The sequence below is a fragment of the Asterias amurensis genome, chromosome 1 (assembly GCF_032118995.1).
Source record: "Asterias amurensis chromosome 1, ASM3211899v1".
In the NCBI taxonomy this organism is placed as follows: Eukaryota; Metazoa; Echinodermata; class Asteroidea; order Forcipulatida; family Asteriidae; genus Asterias; species Asterias amurensis.
The window spans coordinates 34,922,648-34,947,066 of record NC_092648.1 but is presented as its reverse complement, the minus strand read 5'-3'; the positions used below and the strand labels follow the sequence as shown (position 1 = coordinate 34,947,066).

At 38.4% G+C, this 24,419-nt stretch overlaps 2 protein-coding genes across 2 annotated transcripts in view; one reads left to right on the top strand and one right to left on the bottom strand.

The window, feature by feature from the left end:
- The window catches only part of LOC139938138 (cholesterol 24-hydroxylase-like), a 59,786-nt gene extending 53,832 nt beyond the window's left edge, over positions 1-5,954 (top strand). The window contains exons 12-13 of the mRNA XM_071933523.1: positions 4,627-4,690; positions 5,504-5,954. Of these exons, the coding sequence (XP_071789624.1) occupies positions 4,627-4,690; positions 5,504-5,674 (235 nt within the window). The 3' untranslated portion in view covers positions 5,675-5,954. The remainder of the gene's footprint in view (positions 1-4,626; positions 4,691-5,503) is intronic.
- A 135-nt stretch (positions 5,955-6,089) lies between these two features.
- On the bottom strand, positions 6,090-20,780 carry LOC139944269 (acid phosphatase type 7-like). Its single transcript, XM_071941293.1, has 5 exons — positions 20,727-20,780; positions 18,167-18,244; positions 10,927-10,998; positions 9,932-10,066; positions 6,090-9,199 (listed from the first exon to the last, which is right to left on the bottom strand). Exons 1-5 carry the CDS (start codon positions 20,778-20,780, stop codon positions 9,134-9,136), a joined length of 405 nt encoding a protein of 134 aa, XP_071797394.1. The 3' UTR covers positions 6,090-9,133.
- Positions 20,781-24,419: the final 3,639 nt, after the last annotated feature.

Genomic DNA, 24,419 nt, shown 5'->3' with positions numbered 1-24,419 from the left:
TTTTACTCTGTAATTGATCAATTTCTTTCAAGAGACACTTCCGTTCAAGATTACGCCTCCGGGAGGCGTTTACAGAAAACGAAATAACCGCTCTTTTGAGGTTAGCTTTTCCCTTGTCCCACCACTCCGTAATTTGATCAAAATTCCGCTTTTGTTTTTTCCAAACAGCCCAAGTAGATTTAACCATATGTTGGAATTCTGCTTGGGGCAAGTAAGATGTATTGCATTTCCAATATCCTCTTCCGGTTTTTTGAATCAGATCGGATATCTTGGTGGTTACCAAATCATGATCAGACAAAGGAAAAGCAGTTATTTCACTTTCTGAACCGATGGACAATTCACGGGACAAGAATATTTTGTCAATACGAGTGGCTTTTGAATTATCCGCACTGTGAAAGGTAAATCTTTTAACGCTGGGGTGTTTCGTCCTCCAGGTATCTACCAAATCATGACACTTTACAGTACGGAATAATTCTCTAGTTCCTCGTAAACCTTGGTGATTAGGAAATTGGTTTTTTGAATCAAGGCTCTGGTCAGAAATACAATTGAAATCCCCCCCTAGGATGATATGCCTCATGCCCCGGGTGTGAAGTGGCAATTGTTCTTTGAAAAAGCGCCGTCTTTCTGCGGGGTGGTTTGGTGCGTAACAATTGATTATTCTGACCCGAGCCTTAGAACCAGGCAAAGTTGTTGTGATGGAAACTAATATACCGTCATTGTCCCGTAACTGGTCCATCGGTTTCCAGGAGTACCGGTTTGAAAACAAAATGGCTACGCCACAACTCGAACTAGTCCCGAAAGACCAAAAACCTTTAGAGTTAAATTCTTTGGCCCAGCCTCTAGCTTCATAGAAGCCGGAGGCGTGGGTCTCCTGCAGCAGTAGAATGTCGGGTTTTCTACTGCCGCAGGAGGTGGAAATTTGAGCACGCTTAACCGGGTTTCTCAGCCCGTTTACATTTAAAGTACATATGTTTAAGCTACACATAATAAATATAACAAAAATGCCAAAGTTGTGTGTGCCTGTGAATGAGTAAAGAAACCAGTTCATTATTCAATGTTCAATGTTCATAGGGTTTCCTTCTCCTTGATTTCTTTCGTCGTTGGCTTCTGAACTCCAGTTCCGGCGAAGGCTCTGGTTCTGGTGTCTGGGGTATTTGTGCGTCGTGGAATGACGACTCCGACTCGTCCGTGGTGAGGTGGCGTTTTGTTGATGTACTTACCACGGACATTTGTGATCCGTCGGAGTCGTCGCCGTCGTCGCCGTCGTCTGAAGGGTGGTCTGTTGATGTAGGCAGGCTTGAGTCACTTAGGTTGGGTTCTTGGTTGGGTGTAGTGTTTTCTAGTTTCGGTGAGGGTTTAGGTTTTGGCTGTAGTGTAGGTTTCGGTGGGAGTGAAGGTTTCTTTTGTTGTTCCTTTGATTTTGGCGTCAGTTTTTGTCCAGGGACGGTCGAGGGTCGTTGTCCGGGGGTTGCTGTGGATGGTGGTGCTGCGGTGGGTGGTGCTGCTGCGGTGGGTGGTGGTGCTCGCACCCCCGGTACCTCCGGCTGGTTGTTTGGTGGTTCTTCGGGGTTATCTGTCTTGCTGGGGCGTCCTTCGGGGGGAGGTGGAAAATCCATAGTAGCTCGTCTGTATGTTGTGGTCCGGTACCCGACCGGGCAATCCCGGGCGAGGTGTCCTATTTGGGTGCAAGTGTGGCATTTCCTCGGTACCCGACACTTGGCGCTCCCGTGGCCGTGCTGCTTGCAGTTAGTGCAGAATTCATTGGGACATTGAGCCCCCATATGTCCTTGTTCATTACAAATACGGCAGGTCGGTGTTTGCCCGTTTTATGTGATTCTGATCGTCGTCTGTCCAATTTTCAAGAAACTCGGTATTGGTTTGGTCAGAATCATTGCATAATGTCTAATACCGTTCAGCCAGGTCTCGTGGGTTTTCCAGTGTCCCCGGCGGTGTGAGACTATCTTGCCAAAGCCGGAAAGTATGGTCGACACCGGAGCATCCCCCATCTCCGTCGGGGCGTTGAACACATTTATGTACGTCGTTCGTTCTTGCGTTCTGCTAATCTGGGCAGGTTTGTCATCAACGGTTAGTGGGTGGCTCTGTAGTCTGTTTGCTGCGTCGGCTGATTTGAGGGTGATGCACCACTTCTTATCGTGTAGGTGTTGCAGGCAGGAAACCTCGTCTTCATTAACTATTCTATCCAGTTCTCGAAACAGTGAGTCGGGTGTAGTTTTCTGGTACAGGCATATGTCGAGGCTCAAGGGCCTATCCAGCGTCCGTGACGCTGCCATCTCTCCGAACTCCAGAAGATAGCTTCAAGTTGCAGAAAGATCGATGTTAAAGGTAGTATTTCGAGCTTGAGAGTTAGAATTGTGTCCACAGTGTATTGTTATAACAATTCAATGACTTTTCAATGACACCCATAGAGAAAGTGTACAGCCACATGAATGCGACTGCACCCAGTTTAGTGACTACATCCATAAGTACTACGTTGTATCCATGACGGCAAGATTTTAATTTATTCGTTAATGATAGACGTCCCTTGATTGGTTTTAATGGACGGAAACCATTATTTTTAGAATCAGTATATTTTTTGACACAAAATATCAAATTTAGAACACAAACAGATAAATGTTTCTGAAGTTATTTAGTTTTTGACCATTTAAATGTTGACATTTGAAGAGCCATTGTGTTTGTGCACAGACACAAAACGTGCAATACATGACGTCATGGAGACGTCGTCCGGATTCTAAGGCCATGGAATAGTTATACAGTACCCAAAAAGTACAAAATTGAAAAAAAAATTGCGATCGGACGTATAGTTTGTGAGATTTGGCAGTCTAAAGATTGGCTAATTAAACATTCATGTCGTTATAACTTAGTTAATTAATTATTTAATTTATGCAAATTACATTTAACTGAAACTTCAAGACCTAAGCTTTAATATGATATAGGGTCTGACTCTTTTATACTAATAACAAATAAAAATCTTGACGATTTCAATAGCTGTTCCGACTAAAGTTCGGAACAGCTAATAATAATAACAAATAAAAATCTTGAAGATTTCAACAGCTGTTCCGACTAAAGTTCGGAACAGCTAATAATAACAAATAAAAATCTTGACGATCTCAATAGCTGTTCCGACTTAAGTTCGGAACAGCTAATAACAAATAAAAATCTTGACGATTTCAATAGCTGTTCCGACTAAAGTTCGGAACAGCTAATAATAATAACAAATAAAAATCTTGAAGATTTCAATAGCTGTTCCGACTAAAGTTCGGAACAGCTAATAATAACAAATAAAAATCTTGATGATTTCAATAGCTGTTCCGACTAAAGTTCGGAACAGCTAATAACAAATAAAAATCTTGACGATTTCAATAGCTGTTCCGACTAAAGTTCGGAACAGCTAATAATAATAATAACAAATAAAAATCTTGACGATTTCAATAGCTGTTCCGACCACTACGTCGGAACAGCTAATAAAAATAATAAAAATCTCGACGAAAACAATAGCTGTTCCGACTGGATCGGAACAGCTTACAAGTGCTTACTCAAATAATCTTGTTTTAGGCCTTTGAGTTAAACTGTTTTATGTGTAAAACTTGTTTTTTTCATTTTGATTCTGGTATTGCAAACATAGCTTTCGGTCTAGTAAAAGTTTGAGCTACAAGCCCTAAGGTCTTATGGTATTTCCACCAACATGTAACATGTATAGGTGCCAACTTAATTGATACCAAAGATTACAGCGTGCCAAAGTGCACAAGATGGGAAGCTTTAGTTATTATTGGAAAGAGAAACACACATCGGCGCCATTTCAACAAGCATACTTCTTGTTATATAACGGTCATTGTCTGGGCCCAATTTCATGGCTCTGCTTACCGTCGAATTCTGCGCTTACGATCGCGATTACCCGCTTACGTGCAAGCGCCGAATTTCTGCGCTAGCCTTGTAAGCGTAGAATGCCTAGTAAAGTGGAGTACGCACGCGCAGAAGCCAAAGTTCACCGCACTGATCTATAATTGTTGCATCAAAAGAGATGCTTGCTGAAATGGTGTCCAGTGCACAGTTTAGATTTCCAAGGGCCCAATTTCATGGCTCTGCTAACCGTAAGCACAGAATCGGCGCTTACGGAAGCAGGGAATTCTGTGCTTACGGCAAGCGTATTTCACGGGTTAGCGGCGAATTTGTACTTCTGCGCGTGCGTACTTCACGTTACTAGGCATTCTACGCTTACAAGGCTAGCGCAGAAATTCGGCGCTTGCACGTAAGCGGGGAGTCGCGATCGTAAGCGCAGAATTCGGCGGTAAGCAGATCGCCATGAAATTGGGCTTAGGTCGTGCCTTTGGTGCTCTACAATATTTGACTGAAACTTTCATGTGAGTTTTATGGGTTTGAAAACTGGCAAATTGGTCATGTAGAAATACAAAAATACCTTCGTTTCAATACAATTCAATTCAATTCAAAAAAAGGTTTATTGAAACAGGTCTCGCAGTTAAAAACTGAATTGCACATGTCAACGTCATCTTAAAAAATTACATCAAATAGAAATTATCAATGAAAAGGATATTTAAAATTTATATTACTTTCTGGTAATGCAATGCTTTATGTTGTTTATGTCATTAGCAACAACATGTTCATCCCGTTCTCACTGGGTCCAAGGAAGTGTATCGGGAGTCAGTTTGCTATGGTGAGTAAAGGCCAAATCACATTGCAGCGATAACGAAAATGATAACGATCACGACGCAAAGGGAACGCATTCTATTGGTTGAAACGCTCTTCGCAGAACTCAACCAATCGAGGGAATGCATTGGTTACATTTTCGTTGTCGTTCTCGTTATCGAGGCCTGTGTGACCGAGCCTTAGTCCTTACAAGAAACCAGTTAATTCTGCACGTCAGTATCGTGTGTCAGTATCGAAATAGACTATAGACTATTGTTATAGTCTATTTGTACATAGCTATATGGACCTATAACTGTGAGAAATTGTCCCAAACTTGCTCAAACTCAGACCATTTAGATCGACTTTCCTTGATTAGAGCTCCCCCTCTCCACCCGCTTTCATTGGGTCGCTCTCTCCGTCTATCTACCATCTTCGATCTTTTCTTCGTCTCATCACACTCGGTTTCTCTAGAATTATTGATCAGCAAATTCTCTTGAACAAGTATAAAACAAACTCGACTACACCCGGATTGGAGAATGACGCATGTGCGGCACCATAATGTAGCCCGAGCCCTAAATGTAGCCCGGACCTAAACGTAGCCCCAAACATGTCCGGGCTACATTAAGGGCTCGGGCTACATTATGGTGCCGCACAGAAGCCCGTCACTTGTTGAATGTTTAACATAACTTAGCCCACTCCTACTATACACATTCACTTTAGGAAGTGCCAGCTCTGCTGGATGAAGTAATGGACAAGGAAAACAATACAAACAAATGCTGCCCTCTTGTGACATACACTGTATTGTGTTTCCTGTCATTACCATTGACTTTATTGTTTCCAGATTGAGGCTCAGGTTGTCATGGCCAAGTTAGTGAAGAGTTTCACCTTTGACCTCGTGCCTGGTCAGAGTTTCGACTATGTAAGGAGCATTACCTGCAAGCCAAAGGATTCGTGTCGAGTATACGTCAAACCGGCCGTACCTAAGTCTGACATAATGAAAGAAGTTGAGTAAACATTTAAAAATATATATATAAATTATATATATTGAACAGATGTTTTTTTCTTTTTCTTGAACAACTTTTTTGGTTTTTCTGGTGTGAGATAGCTTCCCAAAAAGTGTATGAAGTATTTCCATTTTAAACAAGAATGTTTTGTAGTGTTTATCTTTTTTTAAATATCAACCTTATATGTAGTATTTAAACTGTAATACTGCACTGTGGTCGTGGCCATATGCAGGCTTATAGGGGTGTGGAATCGAAGGCATGAACACTATTGGTAATTATTCAAAACCATTTATTTGGTAATGAACAATGGAGAGATGTTGATAGCATAAAACATTGTGAGAAACGGCTCCCTCTGAAGTAACAAAGTTTTTGAGAAAGAGGTTATTTCTCACTAAAACATGAAGTCCTCCAGGCCTATAAAGCCATTTTTGAGCACCTGAAATCAGACAAATCTGTGCATCAAGAATGTTTTTTCTTTCATTATTCTCTTCCAACTTCGATGACCAATTTGAGTCCAAATTTTCACAGATTTGTTATTTTATGCATATACGCCTCTCTTAATGTTAAAGCATGACGTCATATTTCCTACTCAAAATGAGGCTATGGGCGTACGTCCGCCACCACTTGCAGTAGCTGCGCCTATGGCCTCGTTTTGGGTTAGCATTGTGACGTACCTCATGCATAAATATTAAGAGAGGCGTATGTTTGGATACAACAAGTAAGAATAATGGTCTTTCAACGATGAATTACCTAAAGGCCGAGTTATAGTCGGTCGCGTGATGGTCGGGCGTCGAAAATATTGACGCGCGATCATAAAAAGACACGGTTTTTAGGCCTCAGTCTTAGGATTGCGCACAAGATTTCCGTCGCGCGACCATCGCGCGACCGGCTATAAACCGGCCTTTAGGTGTCCAGTGCCTTTAGAACTGTAACCCAGTATACTGCTTGCCATGCTGGCTGTCGCATCACAAAGGTCAGCCGGAGCATGTCACAGTAACTGGGGCTACATTTCATACCATCTACATCTGCAACCTCCAACCTCGTGGCGACAGTGCCCCTTATTTTCATATTATACTGAACACATACTAGTGGCTAAACATAGGACAATATATATAAGTAAACTTTATTAATCTCATAAAAGAAACACTGCATTGCTCGCAGAAATTTGAAAAAGCACCACAAAAAAATCATAAAGAAACAACAGGCAAATACAAAAAATAGCACATGATTTTCTTCCTCAATGATACAACGCACAAGAATTTAAACAAGAATTTAAACAAAACAATAACTCCACATAGTTTATATCTTTAATGTTTGGTGTCAAAAATTATAAGTTGATGTTAATCTTTTAAAACTATATTTTTCTTTAAAAAGGGAAACCACTTTTCAGTACTTCATTCAAATATTTTCATTGAAATAGTAAGGTAAGTTTTTTACAAATTTGAAAGAGATGTTTAAAAATGTTCTATCATCGTAAGAGGCTGTTTTTGGTATTTACAACTGATGTTAAAATTTCAAGGAGGACCCAACTTACCGCCAGGGCTTTAACCAGTTTACAGGGTGGTAAGCAGAGGAGAAAATAGGAGAAAATACTATAGTGCTTGAAGTTTTGTGCTAAGCTAATTGGGCCTAGGACTTTTACCAGGGAACCATGTCCAAGGCTGCCCTTACCACTATAAGCAGGGCTCAATTTATAGAGCTGCATAAGTAGAGTATTATGCTTAACACATATTTTTCTAAGCAAAAGCAAGCAGGATACCAGTCACAGGTACCAAGTATTCTGTAATCCGAGTACATAGTTCAACAGCCGGGTACCAGGCACTTGGATCTAAAAAGTACGAGTCTGAGTATCTTGATAAAGAAATTTCTGAAAAATGAGATTCAATAAAAAAAATTAACTAATTTTGTTTAAACTAATTTCTAGGTGACAGTAGGCCTATATAATTATGTTATTGTTATGGTAATCATTAATACATATACAAGTTCGTCCAGAGGTTTATTTCTCTGTTTTATAGTTTTTAAATATTGTGATGGGGTGGTTCTGGCTTAATACAGTGTTACAGTAGATAGCGAATAATGTTTGCAAATTGTCATTTTTTTGTATTAAGTCTTTTGTAAACCACATCGGTGTAGGTTATGTTCCCCGTTTCCATAACAGTTATGAATGCTAACATTCATTGCGCAAACAGGGCACCAGACGATTATTTCGTCTAGCCTCGTTTTGGTTAAAATGACTTGGAATGGAGTTAAATCAATAAAGGTCTATAAAGTATGAGAGATTGTAGTTATTAAACTCCTATGGGTAAGTTGCCCAAGTTTCAATTTCTTTTAATAAGCTGGTTGCAATTACATTTTGTTAATGGATTAACAAGTTCTTCACTGTAATTCATTAATAACGTAATGCTATACCAATTATAATTATAACGCAAAGCAGTTAAAAGTTTACTAAGCAGTTTTGTTTGCTTTTTTTTTATGAGCCGATAACCTGAAAACTTGCACACATGAATGTCATTTGACCCTTTAATTTGTAAGTTAAAAGTTTAAAAACCTTTGATCCCCTGCAAATACAAGCAGTTTTGTTTGCTATTTTGTTATGAGCCGATAACTTGAAAACTTGCTCACATGACAGTCATTTGACCCTTTAATTTGTATGGTACACGCACCACTGCACACTGCAACCCATAAACAATTGATTTTCATTGCAGTCTTTTATCCACAAAGAAGTTCCTAATGCTTTTATGGTTCAATAAGTTTGTCAATGTGCTTCCTGTATAATCTAATGCTATACCCATTGTGATCATAAAGCAAGTTAAAATATTCTCAACTCTCTCGGGGTTCAGGAAAAAGTTTCTTGCTGAAAAAAAATGCTATAATGTGACAAGTGACATGTCCATTTTAATAGACACTGGACACATTTGGTAATTGTCAACGACCAGTCTTCTCACTTGGTGCACCTCAACATAGCCTATGCACTAAATAACAAACCTGTGAAATATTGAACTCAATTGGTCGTCGAAGTTGCGAGATAACTATGAAGGAAATAACACCCTTGTCACACGAAGTTGTGTGCTTTCAGATGCTTGATTTCGGGACCTCAAAAGTTAATTTTGGGGTCTCGAGATAAAATTAAAATATTTTAATTGAAAATTACTTCTTTCTCGAAAACTACGTTCCTTCAGAGGGAGCCGTTTCTCACAAAGTTTTATACTATCAACAGCTCTCCATTGCTTGTTACCAAGTAAGTTTGTATGCTAACTTTGAATACTTACCAATAGTGTCCACTGCATTTAAATTTGTTGCCTTCAACCAACCATTAAAAGAAAAATACCATAAAATGCCGTTAAAGAACAGCACCCATTTCATGAACGAACCCAAATGTATATTTTCTTTCCGTTTTTTTAATCACGATCTTAAATATAATTTTGCTGAAATAAACTGATTCGTCAGCAGGAATCTGAAAGGAAAGATCACAGCCACGCTTCGGGCCCATGGCGATCTTTGATGAGGGTAAACTTGTCAATCACTTTTCCACTCTGAAACAAAATAAAGTGCATACAAAAAAAGACTTGTTATATAATGTTAGAATTCACAGATACGGAGCAAAATGTATAATGATTGTGCATCCGCCCCACACATTTCCTGGTGCTCTAACTCTACAGCGAATGTTAAATAGGTCATATTTTTGGCTGAATTTATCTCAACATTTAAGTTTTATAGTTATTTTATAGATTGTGGAAAGTTACAACCCTTCATTTAAGATGTTGCACAAACTAACAATTTCCAATTATTAGTTAGTGGTAGTTAATTGGAATCTAAACATGAATTATTGTTGTCGGTATCTCACAATTACTTTCACGCCCATCAGCCATGTGACAAATATTTTACATATTACCGGTAAAAGGGCCTATAACATGCATTTTATGCCATGTGCCGTTGGTGAACATTTGTGTACGTTTTTTTTCTGTGTCTAACTGTCGACATTCGTTCAGAGAGAGAGGAGGAGGGGGAAAATAGAACGATGTTCTATCTGGGAAATCTGGATAAGCAACTTTAAAAAATAACAAATAAGATTGCATCATTACATGAGGAAAAACAGCAAAATGTACATTTCTAATTTATATTTTCAAACCAACTGGCAAATACTTTATATACGGCTAGAAACCTAGCCATACAATTTAGACAAGTATGATAACAGTTTAACATTTGTCCACATGAACGTTATATTATTTATTTTTTGGAGATGCAAAAATGCATTCCTTTATTACCTGATCATCAGACACCTGTTCCCAAGTTAGATGAGTTTTGTTCCTAATCTGCATGACACTATAACCGTAGTCAATAGAACGGAATGCATCCCACGGCTTGGAGAATAAAAACAGATCATGTCTCTCTTTACATCCCTGTGGAGATGGGAAGAAAGTTGTTTTATTTCAAATGTAAAAGGAGGTGTCAGCGAAAACTTGCGTTAGAGACAGGCTACACTTTTGGTAATATCTCTTCAAGTTAATGACCATAAAACAATTACCTGGTGAGGAGCACTGAAGAGCTGTTGATATTATAAAACATTGTGAGGAGCTTTAGTTTTAAAGAAATGATAATTTTCACCCAAAGATTTGAATCTAAGGGAGGCTTCAAGAATGGAGACTCTTAATAAATAATAAACCGCAATTGGTTACTGGGAAGGCAGAAAGGATGATTTGCGTTATTTCTTTTTTAAAGGCAGTGGACACTATTAGTAATTACTCAAAATAATTGTTATCATAAAACCTTACTTGGTAACGAGTAATGGGGAGAGGTTGATGGTAAAAAACATTGTAAGAAAAGGCTCCCTCTGAAGTGCCATAGTCTTCGAGAAAGAAGTAATTTTCCACGAATTTGATTTCGAGACCTCAGTTTTAGAACTTTTAGAACTTGAGGTCTCGAAATCAACCATCTAAACGCACACAACTTCGTGTGACAAGGATGTTTTTTCTTTCATTACTATCTCGCAATTTCGATGACCGATTGAGCCCAAATTTTCACAGGTTTGTTATTTTATGCATATGTTGAGATACTCCAATAGTGTCCAGCGTAATCAAAGAAACAAATAAAACTACAAATTTAAAATGCTATATTTTCTCTGTCCTTTGTTCTTTCTTCATGCTGGTAACCCCCTGAATAACCCCCACTGTTTAACCCGACATTTGGAGGGCAGTTACACCTGCGTCGTACGCAGCCGCAGACAGGTTTTTACCTGTATTTACGTTTTGGGCAAACTTACAGCAGATCCAGTGATGATGTGTACTGGTGCCTTGGGGTTAGTGTAAGGTGCCTCTTTACTGCCATTGTAAACCTGAAATGGAAATTGTCAAAAATTGACATAATGTTCTACCGAGAATGTTTCAAAATATTCAGACACAAATTGTAATGATTCGACGAGACTAAACGTATTGCGTTGTCTTAATTCACTCTAAAAAATATATTAGTCAAACAGCACTGTAATAAGTCATATGAGACATGCTTTTGATGTTAGGCAAAATTATGTCTCATTTATGACTAATTAGTGTTGTTTCGACTATTATATTATTACCGTGAAATAACATACCCAAATCTAAAGCAGGAGTGACCTTAGGCCACATAAAAAAACAAATTGTTCATCGTCCTTTTTTTGCGGATGGGGGAGGGAGGGAGTTTTTTATTTTTTATTTTTTAAGCTTTGTTTACATGCCAAATATGAAATCAAGAATAAAGAAGTCATCACAATCACTATAAAACAGAGGGTTTGTGTGTTTTTGATGTTTTCAATAGTTTTGTCAAACAAATTTAACTCCTAGATAACATTTTCTGTAAACTTTTTCAAACAACTAAGCACAGTATAGCCCAAGTAAATATTTGAAGAATTTTTCTTGCTTTGCCAACATGAATAAAAACCTTCTTTAAACATCTTTTCAAACCTGTACATTTTGAAAAAAATATCAGCTGAAAAATCTGGGCAGTAAAAGTATAAAGAGATATCCAGACATGTTTTCGATAATAAAAATAATAAAAAAATAAAATAAAAAATGGGGTCGGGGGGTTTTTAACGGTCGGGCGGGGACGATCAACAATATTTTTTGTATGTGGCCTTATAGCCTGGTGGTGTTCTCCTGTAATGACTTCACTAACCTTTTTTTTATATACCGGCCATAGACGTTCATAGTTATGTTCATGGGCCCACAGTTCCAGGTCTACCCCTATATAAAGGATTATCATAATTTAAAAAACCTTTTAAGTAGTAATAAACATGAAATATTTACATTAATTTCACTAAAACGTTAAACTTGGCCATAGCAAAATATAGATGGATGAAATACGCATCATCAACCGCCGTATTTGATGATTGCAAGGCTATAATTCAAGTTGGCTTTAATTATAAGAGCTGTGCGAGCGCGTACATGTACACACTATTGCATTGTTTATACGTCAAATTAAACGGCGGTTGGTAACACTTAGTGCAATCCATATTTTATTGGTATCAAAAGGTAAATGGATTACAGAAAAGGTTCACCTTGTGGCCGGAAGATGGACGTATTTTACCGGAGAAAGGGGCGAAGCAATTAATTGGCAAAACTGTCTTTAAAGAAAACTGCTTAAGAAAGTTTAACCAGTTTTCTAAAATCTGCATGGGAAAACTTAAGACTGGGTTGCTCTAAAAATCAAAGAAGTGGTGGCAGACTTTCAAAAATGGATTTCGTTTAAACTCAGCACAAGTGAAGGCCATCAACCAAAATGTAAAAATAAAGCGTAAGTTTTGCATTTACACCTTCGTTTCCATGGCAACGGTCAAAAGTAGAAAATTACCATATTTCACCTAATTTAGCTCTTTTCATGAGTAAAAATTTCCCAAAGTTGAGGGCTCCACTGTGTAAAAACCAAATAGTGGACCTACCTCTCAGCTGGATATGATAAATATGCATCCTTAATTTTTCCAAAAATGCGTTTGACAAAAGTACAGTTAATTGTGAATGGAAGATTCCATTATTTCAAAAAGGGGTGTTTTGAGGAAAAGTCAATTTTGGAAATACAGGGGGTTGCTAAAATTGTCAGAAGTCCCAAAGTGGCATATTTAGGAAAGATTTGCTTCCAGGCATGAAAGATAAGATACTGGTCTATAAGAATTTCAAAAAAAAGTTTTGGTATTTGTTGTACTGGGGAGCAGTGCTGCCATAAACTTCGTCCTTTTTTGGAAAAAAAATGTGTTTATTTTCAAATTGTATAACAAAAAAATATGAATTTTTGTTTTAATGGATTGTGTTTACTCTTTGCACATGTTAATTCCTTCAACCAAGGTGTAAAAGAAAGCATAGTTTTTGCGTTGCACTTTGGTTGCCATGACAACGGTTAAACATAAGAAAATTGACATATTTCACCTAATTTAGCTCTTTTCTGAAAATTACCCAAAGTTGAAGGCTTCACTGTGTAAAGACCAAATATAATATCTGCCTTTCAACTGAATATGGTAAATATACACCCTTGGTCTTTCCAAAAATGCACCTGACACAGGTACAGTCAATTGTGAATGGAATAATCCATTATTTCAAAAAGGGGTGTTTTGAACAAAGTTCAATTTGGGAAATACAGGGGGTTGCTAAGTTTGTCAGAAGTCCGAAAGTAGCATATTTAGGAAAGTTGGGATACCAGGCTTGAAAAAAAAGATACTGGTCTGTAGGAATTTCAAAAAAATGTTTTGGTATTTGTTGAACTGGGGAGCAGTGTTGTCAGAAGCTTCATGCTTTTTGGCGATTGTATAGATTTAAAGGTTTAATGCTCTTTTTATGACTCTCTACATGCTTAACAATGATGAGGACTGACAAAATATAAGGACAAAATATAATAAAGCATCTTATGACAACATAACTCCTACACTGCGCGCCTGAATACGCGGGTTCTGGCACGGGGGCCGCCATTGCCTATCTTCCGTGTACATTTTCTGTGCGTTGCCGTCAGCACGTGACTTTTTGCCGTCAGCACGTGACATTTACCGCGTCAAGGGCCTTTCTCCCGTGTTCATTTTCGCGCGTCGCCTTTCGAACGTGAAATTTTTACCGTGTCCATGGCGAACACAAACTTTTTCTACACAACTGCTGATGACGTCAGGTGAAACGGGTCAATAACTCTGTGGTGTAGAGCAAAACAGTCAGTCGACTCCGCACGGCGCTAAAATCGACTACTTTCGCTTGGGGTGCGCAGGCTCGGCATGACGTAATACTACCGTATTTGGTAATCTGGAGCTCTGAGTACGCCGGAGCTCCGAGACCGCCACACCGGCAGGGGTAGGGGGACACTTTTATTTAACTGTTGCTATATGGGACGGGATCAGGGATAACGGAGGCAGGCTTTAGAGCACGTGGGACGGGGATAGGAAAGGGGCAGGGGAAGGGGGAACGGCACCTTTTATTTAACTGTTGCTATATGGGACGGGATCATGGAGAACGGAGTCAGACATTAGAGCACGCGGGGCTGGGAGAGGAAGGGGCAGGGGGACGGGGTAATGGCATCTATCACGCATCTCCATTTTTCAGGACACATGCATCCGTCCTCAAGCAAATTATGACAAATTGAATAAAACACGCCTTAAATTAAAGGGACACACCGGCTCACCGTTTACGCAATTTAGGGCTGTATAATCATAAATAATGTTTTTATAGATAGTTGCTGTAAACAAAAATCATTATTCACAAAATTATTATTCACCTGTTCTTTTTTCGATCGGGGGCTCCGTTTTTGTATCCTTCTTTTCTTTTTCATAAAACATTTTTTAAGCTACTCGCACAATAACACTGTCAATATAACAAAATGCGGTATTCCTACGTTTTGACATCATCAATATTTTTGTATTGTTACCTGAAAACTCCTAGCAAAAAGAAATTAGGAGCCATGAAACAAAGCAGAGCATAATATTGGAACGTTGCGATCATAAGAAATAACGGATTCGACACGAGGTGTACCGACTGACAAACCCAAACCCCTCCCAAGCTCACGGCGAGACCCGCAAGCTGGGAGTTCATAGCGCCCGGAATTACACCTCCAGCCCCCCACGAGACACGGCATATGCGGTACGTGATATGCCCCGAGGCTTACGTTCCGATTGCTCCACGCCGTGGGGCCATATAACAAGTTCCGTTACACGGACTCTTTGAATGCGAATCTTACGTTAGATTTTTCACCATTATTTACATTTTGTAGCGATAATTTGAATACATGATCTTTTTCGCCAATTACTCGTTAATAATTTTGTAAAAAAAAAGATTTAAATTTGGTTTGTGAGATACTTTTATACGGCTGAAAGTAAAACTAGCCCGGAAGGTCACGTGATTGTTTGTACCACTTTTTGGTTAAAACAATCACGTGACCTTCGTTTTTGTTTTAAAATGCTCGAAAGCGGCCAAATTTGATGATTTTTTTAGGGACTGTTCTTCTTCAGTCCTGGAAGACCGTTGAATTCATTTCTGAGTCTGTTTTGTAGCCCAAATAGCCCAATTCGGCCGGTGTGTCCCTTTAAAAGTTTACATAATTATGGGGACATTAATTTTTATTTTAAAACTCGTGACATCTACACCACTTTTGTTCCCCTCCCCTTCCACAAACACACGACTTTCTTTGTAGTTCGGACAAACTGAGTAGAACATGCCTTAAAAGTTTACGTATTTGGCTTTGGTTACCGTTACTTTAACAACCAGCCGAAGTTTGTACACTAAATTTCCAGTTATTCATTAAATTATGAAGTCATTGGATTGGTTTTGTGCAAAAAATGACAGCTTGCATGTGTCACACATGTGCTTAACAATATCTTTAAAACGCAATTTGATGGGTGTTTCCTGAATATTGTTATTCTTTTTAAAGTGACAGTTGACAGTAAAACTAACACTTACACTGATTTCTTGATGTGAGCTGATGATGTCATCGCAACTTTACTGTCGTCACGTGGTCATTGTGTACGATCACCCCCATGCACTATGATCAGATCATCAACAGTGCACATTGTTATGCGTATCGGGTATTCAGTTGTGCTAGCTGCCCAGTTTACCTGTCTAACTGGACCCGCAGTACATGAATTTACACAACAACAACAAAAACATTGCAAAAACGCGTACAAGTGCGCGAACGGGGGATAATAAATGGGACGGAACAAAATTAATCCGACTGACAAATAATACAAAACGGGGAAAAAACAGGACGCGAAAATAATGACCAGGACGGAACAAAATTACCGAGGCTGGGAAATAATACGGGAAAGGGAAAACGAGAAAAGGGACTAATAATAATAGGGGACAGGAGAAAAAATAAACTGAACGGGGAAAAAAATAAACGAAACGGAGTACAAACAAGGACACGGTAATTGGTATTGTGACGTCACTCTTTGCTTAGCAATTAAAATTGATACAAAGTTAAGATCAATCTTAGTGCTTTGTGAAATCGAAATTGAAACAGCGCGGAAATCTAGCGGGACCCGCAGTTAGCGCGGGTTTCCCGCTAGTGCCCGAACTCATGTTTTCAAGTTTCACGCGGGTCCCGCTAGTGGTTGTTTCCATTGTACCCCGTTGGTAAGTGGAGTGACGTTATGAGTCACGACGAACTTTTTAGTGCTTTGTGAAATCGTGGACTTGCCCGTCTTTTTTCCATTTTTTTTTTTATTAGTCGGTCCCATCTATGTTTTTCAGTTTTGCACGGGTCCTGCTGCAGTGGTTGTTATTATACTCCTGTCCTGTCTATCGTCCTCAAGTCCATTTTTTTTGTTTCCTTTCCAAATTATATCCCAGCCCCGTTCATTTGTTCAAGGCATTTTATTTTGCCGTTCCTACCATGTGCCCCCTCCTTCTTCCGCCCCATCTAACCAGCACCTCAGTGCCTCCCCGTCCCCGCGATCCCATGCGTTGGCATTGTTCTATGCTTGCCACTGTTTGACATGGCCATAACTCATTTATTTTCTTCTAGTTGAGTGCAGCAGATCAATCTACTGTTTTTCCCAAATCTCGTTTATACCCGTTTAATTGTTTCCCTTCAGTGTTTGCCGGGCCCCCGTTTTATTGCTAGAGCAAATTGTGTAGTCTAATTCCTAACACAAGGAAGGAAGAATAAACACCATAGCGATGATAGTATAAAGGCCTCTTCATGATACGATGGTCATACAAAGAACCAGCAAAACTAAACGTTAAAACAACCTGGTATATCGGTCATTCCAAGTCAGGCCATGGTCAGACCAACTCACTTTTTTACCTCATGTCTTCCGTTTTTGATAACAATTGTTGTGCTTGTAGGTCCTTATGAGCAATGAATGCACACAAATTTTCAGCCCGATCCGACTTTCCATGTGGTCAGGGCAGAACCCACTAAAATCTGACATTTTTAGGGTAAAATACCACCTTTTTGGTAAAAATATGTCATAACCATGTCAATTTTTACCACATGTATATGCAATTTTGGTATCAAAATGATAAGAATTGCATGCTCAAATCAATTCTCTTAGTCAATTTTTTTTTCTGAAATTAATGTAGGTCACTGAATTCTTTAATATGTTATTGTGACCTTTGACCCAGTTATTGCAATAATGTATCATTCCAAAAAATCAACGAAATAAAAATCATTAAAAAAAAACTATTGCGTTATATACTGTGCGAATATTGCATTTTATATAACATCCAAGCAGATCCTTGCCATTTGATTGGAGGATTGTCCGTCACGTGATAGCAAATAAAAGTACCATTGCACGCTGAGTCACTCACCGTGCTTTTTCGTTCCATCCGAAAAGTACCATTGCACGTAGCCCTGGCTGGCGGCCTTACACTTTCGTATTGTACTACAGTGACGTCCTGGACATCAGGGTACATTTCTGGGGCGGAAAATTTTACAGACTCACACTCCATGGCAGCATATATTTTTCTGCGGTGGGTTTTGGTCGTCATATGTTCTTCACAAATTCGTCATTTTCATGAAATAATGCAGCTCCCAACGTTAAGAAATTCAAATTTTTGTTCGTACTCCTCACAGTCTGCCGTGTGTACGCAAGACGCACAACGCACAAATATTGCGTTGCATTTGCGTGTTATAACGCTGTGCAGTCAAGATAATGGTGACCAAGAATTCATGCGTCTTGCACGCGAATGTATACGCGTACGCACGGCAACATACAACACTGTGAGAAAACGATCAAAACGGGAATTTTATGTTGGGAGCTGCATTATTTCACAAAAATGACGGATTCGTGAGGAATATATGAGGCGTAGGCTACTGAATGTGATCTTCGGCAATACGCTGCCGCGTGCTGTGCAGTAGTTACACTATCGTAGGACATAAGTTATGAACGCTGGCAACACGCTAAGCATTCGTTATGGAAACGTTCTGTGAAAAATTACTAACACTGAATGCATACGTCCAACTCGTTATGAATACGCTTTCAGTGAAAAATATCCATCAATAGTTCAGGGTATTAATAACGGGAGTCGACGACCAGACGATTAGGGAGGCAAATCGTGTACACTTACCTTTTCCGCTTTGGTCCAGGAACATGGCTGTACTTCAAATGCACGTAATGAAGATATAAAACATATGCAACAAAAAGACTACCAAATACTACCAGGGGAAATCTCACAAGCGAAGCTAGCAAGAGGTTCAGAAAGATCATCTTATCTGCTTCCGAATACCCGTGCAAAATGACCAAATGATAGTCTTACTTGTAAACGTACTCTACGGCCTGCATGACCGCCAGTGCAGCTAATAAATAAACCATAATATATGATAAGCTATAAAACTTCTCACACTTGATGACCAACCACCTTGGCGCTTCGGTTTGGGTCAGCCGAGAAATTATGCAATGGTAAAAAAATACCAGCATCTTACTCAAAATAGTTATTTGCATAAAACCTTTCTTGGTGACGAGTAATGGGGAGAGGTTGGTGGTATAAACGTTGTGTGAAACGGCTCCCTCTGAAGTGCCATAGTTTTGGAGAATGAAGTAATTTTCCAAGAATTTGATTTCGAGACCTCAAGTTTAGAACTTGAGGTCTCGAAATCAACCATCTAAACGCACACAACTTCGTGTGACAATGGTGTTTTCTTCTTTCATTATTATCTCGCAACTTTGATGACCGATTGAGCTCAAATTTTCACAGGTTTGTTATTTTATGCATATGTTGAGATACACCAACTGTGAAGGCTAGTCTTTGACAATTACCAATAGTGTCCACTGCCTTTAAGATGCTGAATAAGCCATTGGACACTTTCGGTAAACATTGCTATGTATGGCCCACAACTTATATATAAGATAACAAACCCGTGAAAATTTAGGCTCAATCGGTCGTCGGAGTCGGGAGAAAATAACGGGAAAACCACCCCTTGTTTCCGCACGTTTCGCCGTGTCATGACACGTGTTTAAAATAAATCCGTAAATCTCGATATCGAGAATTTTTCTCAAAAAGTAAAGCATTCCATGGAATAACATTTCAAGACAAGTCTTTCACCATTACCTTCTGTAAACCCTGTATTGGTTATTTGTAAATCTTTGAACTTTTTTTTCTGTTCCGAAAGTGTATAATGGCTCTAAAACATTATTTATTTTATTCATAACGGAGAATTTAATTACTCCCCGAAGAATTCGTTTGTATATTGATATAAGAGGAAACTATATATAAATAATTAGTAAACTTGCGGGTACAACCATGTGTAAATCTCTTAGAGTGAGTGTTGGCTCTGAAAAGAGCCAGTTGGGTTTCGGCGTTTCGAACAGTATACTCTGGGCCCAATTTCATAGAGCTGCTTAAGCAAAAAAATTACTTAAGCACGAAAACAGCTTGCTTATTTTACACATGTTACTGGCAAAAATTTTTTTTGCTTAAGCAGCTCTATGAAATTGGGCCCTGCTCGTCTTCAGAATATTACTGATATGTTTAAGTCATGTGAAGATTTTGGGACTTAATTTACAAAATAAACAGAAGAGGCAAAACCCATACACGAAACTCAGAAATGGAAATCGGATCTTACAATTCAATAACATGTTTCAAGTACTATGGGGAAATAAGACCAGGGCCCAATTTCAAAGAGCTACTTAAGCACAAAATTTTGCTTAAGCAAAAAAATCCTTGCTTAGTAAAATCAGATTACCGGCCAAGACTCCACTCAATTGTTATGCTTAGTGAACAACAGCTAAATACCAGTCACAATCAATGTATATGACATACATTTTTGCCAGTAACATTTGTAAAATAAGCGAGCTGTTCGTGCTTAAGCAAATGCTTAAGCAGCTCTATGAAATTGACCCCAGTACAAACAGTTTAGCACACCATGTCCTTAGAATGTGCGTGTTTGTACCATTATTATTCAGTAAAAGTAAAAAATAAACAACTGTACATGAAATCATGAAGAGGCACCTTCAAAATCATAACCACTCTAAGAACGAGACGGTAAGTTTCAACAGTTTGAATTAAAACCCGAGGACCTTCTTTGTGGAAATATTAAGACTGCAATGATAATGAATTTGTAATCCAACAACAAAATGTCTTTGCTTAATAAAGAAATTGAGACTTGGTTTATTTACCAATAGGAATGGAATTGCTTCAATCGAAACTCAACATTTATTTATAACACGGTGTTTCAATTTTAGTCAAATGTTATCCCCAATACTTTTGTAAGAGGTTGAATGATATTAACTTACCCATTAACACCAATGAGGTTTACAAAATTACAAAAAAAATATTCTTTTGAAACTTTGCACACAGTATTCACTATCAACTTAAAGACCATTGTGCCACAACAACCACATCACAATACTTAACAAAATTATCAAGTTTAAAAAAATAGAGGAATAAAGTTGTCTATGTATTCAGGATTACAATAAAAATTTACATACTGTCACCTAGAAATTAGAAAAAGTAATTCTGGAATCTGATTTTGCAGAAATGTACTTATAAAGTACTCAGACTCGTACTCTTCAGATCCAAGTGCCTGGTACTCGGCTGTTGAACTCTGTACTCGGATTACTACTTTGTTTTTACCTGGACACTTGAACCGATGGCCCAAGTACTCGTACTCGACTAGTATTACACTCACTGAATTGTACCCAAACACAACACTGTCATCATTATCTAAAAGTACAATACACATTTCGGTAAGCCTTCTGATGATACAGTCATGCAGCGAGACCATGTATTAAACATCTGACATCAGGGGACCAGTCTAGGCTAGGGCTAGCCTGAACATCTGGTGTCACACTTCCTGTTATGCGAACCCCTTATGGATAACGAAAGAGGACCAGGCTAGGCTAGGGCTAGCCTGAACATCTGGTGCCACACTTCCTGACATGCGAACCCTAATGGATAACGAAAGAGGACAAGTCTAGGCTAGGCTAGGTCTAGTCTTAACATCTAGTGTCACACTTCGTGGCATGTAAATCCTTATGGATAACGAAAGAGGACCAGTCTAGGCTAGGGCTAGCCTGAACATCTGGTGTCACACTTCCCGGCATGCGAACCCTTATGGATAACGAAACAGGACCAGTCTAGGCTAGGGCTAGCCTGAACATCTGGTGTCACACTTCCCGGCATGCGAACCCTTATGGATAAGGAAATCATGGGATGGGCTCAGCCGGAGGCAAAGCTGTAGCCGAAGCCGGAGCCAAAGCCAGAGCCAAAACCATGTTGTAAAAAGAGGGTCATATGGTTGAACCATAGAGGAAACTATGATGTAACAGACCTTGTTGCAGAGCTACTCTTTACAAGAAATTATTGCACAAAATACCGACAATTAAAACAAAACCAGGTTGGAATCATCCATAGTATACATCCTTGTGAAATGGAGCGAGTCAAATTTCGGCTTAGACAAAAAAATACCAGAGAACAGCTGATAAATATATTTAATTAAATGTCACCATAACAACAGCAAATGACCGTTGAGGTAAAGCAACATTACAAGGTTCGGAGCTTGGTAATGCACTTTGACAATGAAGGCTTGGGACTTAACTGTCGGTGATATGGGTTTGAGTCAGAACTACAATCTTTGACTACATGATAATAAAGAAACTTGCTGTACTCTTTCTGTACTCTGTCACCTCATTAGCTGTAATAGCTGTAATTCCCCACAGAACGGGCCCAAATTTTATGAGCTGCTTTTAAAAGCACAAAAAGTAGCCAAGTACAAAACAAGTTGTTGAATGAAGCTACCAACCAAAGTACCATGTCACATGTACAATTTGTGAATGGTATCCTGCTTATGTTTGCTTAGAAAAAATGTGTTAAAGGCAGTGGACACTATTGGTAATTACTCAATATATTTATTAGCATAAATCCTTTCTTGGTGACGAGTAATGGGGAGAGGTTGATGGTATAAAACATTGTGGGAAACGGCTCACTCTGAAGTGCCATAGTTTTCGAGAAAGAAGTAATTTTCCACGAATTTGATTTCGAGACCTCAGGTTTAGAACTTGAGGTCTCGAAATCAACCATCTTCTTCGTGTGACAAGGGTGTTTTTTTCTTTCATTATTATCTCGCAAGTTCGATGACCGATTGAGCTCAAATTTTCACAGGTTTGTTATTTTATGCATATGTTGAGATACACCAACTGTGAAGGCTAGTGTTTGACAATTACCAATAGTGTCCACTGCCTTTAAGCATAATTCTCTACTTATGCAGCTCTATGGAATTGGGCCCTGGGCTGGCCTAGTGGTAGGGCAGCCTTGGACATGGTTCCGTCGTAAAAGTTATGGACCCAGTTTCATACATCTGGACAATTCCAAGCAAACAGGGACATAGACCCAAAAAATCAAATTCACCCCTGAACTTCCTTTTTATTTTTAAGTTATTGCTATCGAATGTAAGGACCAGGAAAATAACTTTTTTAGTAAAATAGTTATTGTTTTCTATGTATGTCACATTTCTTCCTTGTTATGTTTGGCTTTATACAAAATCAAATATTTATGTGCATTGTTTTCATTTGTTTGCATTTTTCCCATAAAAAAACAGTTTTACAAAATGTCCATGCAATTTTATGACCTTATACCTTTAAACAAAAACAATATCTGCCCATGACTTTTCTTTAAGATTTGTAGGTGCTCAGTTGTTGGATGCAGAGAGGTATGAAATGCGAGTGATTCACACATTTTCTTTTTTTCTGCATTTTTTTGTATTAGGCCTATATAAATTATTGTATTTAAAGGAACACGTTGCCTTGGATCGGTCGAGTTGGTCTTTGGAAAGCGTTTGTATTAATTTGTTATACAAATCATATGATTAGAAAGATATTTTAAAAGTAGAATATTATGATCCACACAAGTATCACTCGAAATTGCGTGATTTTCCTTTTACCTCGTCGACAAACACGGTCGGTCATTTATGGGAGTCAAATTTTTGAAATGTACTTTAGAAATGGCGTTGACTGGCAAAATGAGACGGAAGCGTTACATTGAAAAAAACGAAAGCAGCAGGAAAGTATGATGATCACAAGAACACAGGGAAACTTCAAGTAAAAGCAAACAAAAAAAAAAAGCTTCCTTTCGATGCATGGGCAGATACACTAGAGGGATTCGCATGATTCTGGGAGAATCTTCGGCCGTCCTCCTTTGGCCGGGGGCACCATTTTGCCAAAGTCATCCTGGTTAAATTTTCCTTGGTCGATTGTGAACAAAACTGTGAATGTGTGACCTATGTCATGCTCATGAATATTTAATGTTGTTTAATTTTCCTAATACCATTGTGTTAATGCCTTATATTGAGTAATGCCAAACCAATTGCAGTTCATTGTTTTGTAAATATTTCAGTAAAATACATTTTGTTTATTGTAATTAGTATTTTGAGCACTCAGCTCCCTTAAAAATGTTTAGGTTGTTTTAAAAAGACTTGGCCAAGACTTGATCAGAATTGTGGAGGAAAAGCTTCATTTTGTGCACAACACAATGAGCGGATAAAGTGAAATGCGAGTGACGGAAATGCGAGTGACGGCCCTTTTCCCCCTCTAACTAAAATACAGTTTATTGTTTTAGATTCCCCTCTAACTAAAATACATTTTATTGTTTTAGATTCTTGTTACCCTCTTTTATACTTTGTAGGGTAGGTGTTTAGTACATATTATTCTTTAAGAAAAAGCTTATACTCCTGTGCGATCTCTCTGATCTTCCAATACATACATGCTTCAAGTTACTAAGAGTAGCAAGTCATGGGGCGATAGGTCTTTTTCCCATTATCTCGCAACTTCAATGACCGATTGAGCTCAAATTTTCACAGGTTTGTTATTTTATGAGATTAACCAACTGTGAAGGCTAGTCTTTGACAATTACCAATAGTGTCCACTGCCTTTAAAACAGCCTCTTACAAACTTTAGTTAACTGTTTATTCACATTCCACTCATCAAAACACATATATTAGTGACAAAAGCTTTATTTTGAAAAAATACCACTTACAGGTGACTTTAATATAGCTGGGTGGTTTTGTTTCCTTCATGTAAAATTTTATATCAGTTAAAAGCACCATGGGTAATTGTCAAAGACCATTATTATCACCTTGTGTATCCCAAAAATGAATAAAATAACAAATCTGTGAAAATTTGGACTCAATTGGTCATCGAAGTTGAACGAGAATCGTGAAAGAAAAACACCCTTGTTATTATTATTATTATTATTATTATTATTATTATTATTATTATTATTATTATTATTATTATTATTATTATTATTATTATTATTATTATTATTATTATTATTATTATTATTATTATTATTATTATTATTATTATTATTATTATTATTATTATTA

Bases quoted from the DNA above. Each gene is read 5' to 3' on its own strand.
- LOC139944269 (XM_071941293.1), bottom strand. From the start codon at position 20,780: ATGTGTATTGTACTTTTAGATAATGATGACAGTGTTGTGTTTGGGTAC. The intron at 10,999-18,166 runs GTAAGTGTACAC...TTTCCATTTCAG, and splicing joins CCTGGACCAAAGCGGAAAAG to GTTTACAATGGCAGTAAAGA. The intron at 10,067-10,926 runs GTAAGTTTGCCC...CCATCTCCACAG, and splicing joins ACATCATCACTGGATCTGCT to GGATGTAAAGAGAGACATGA.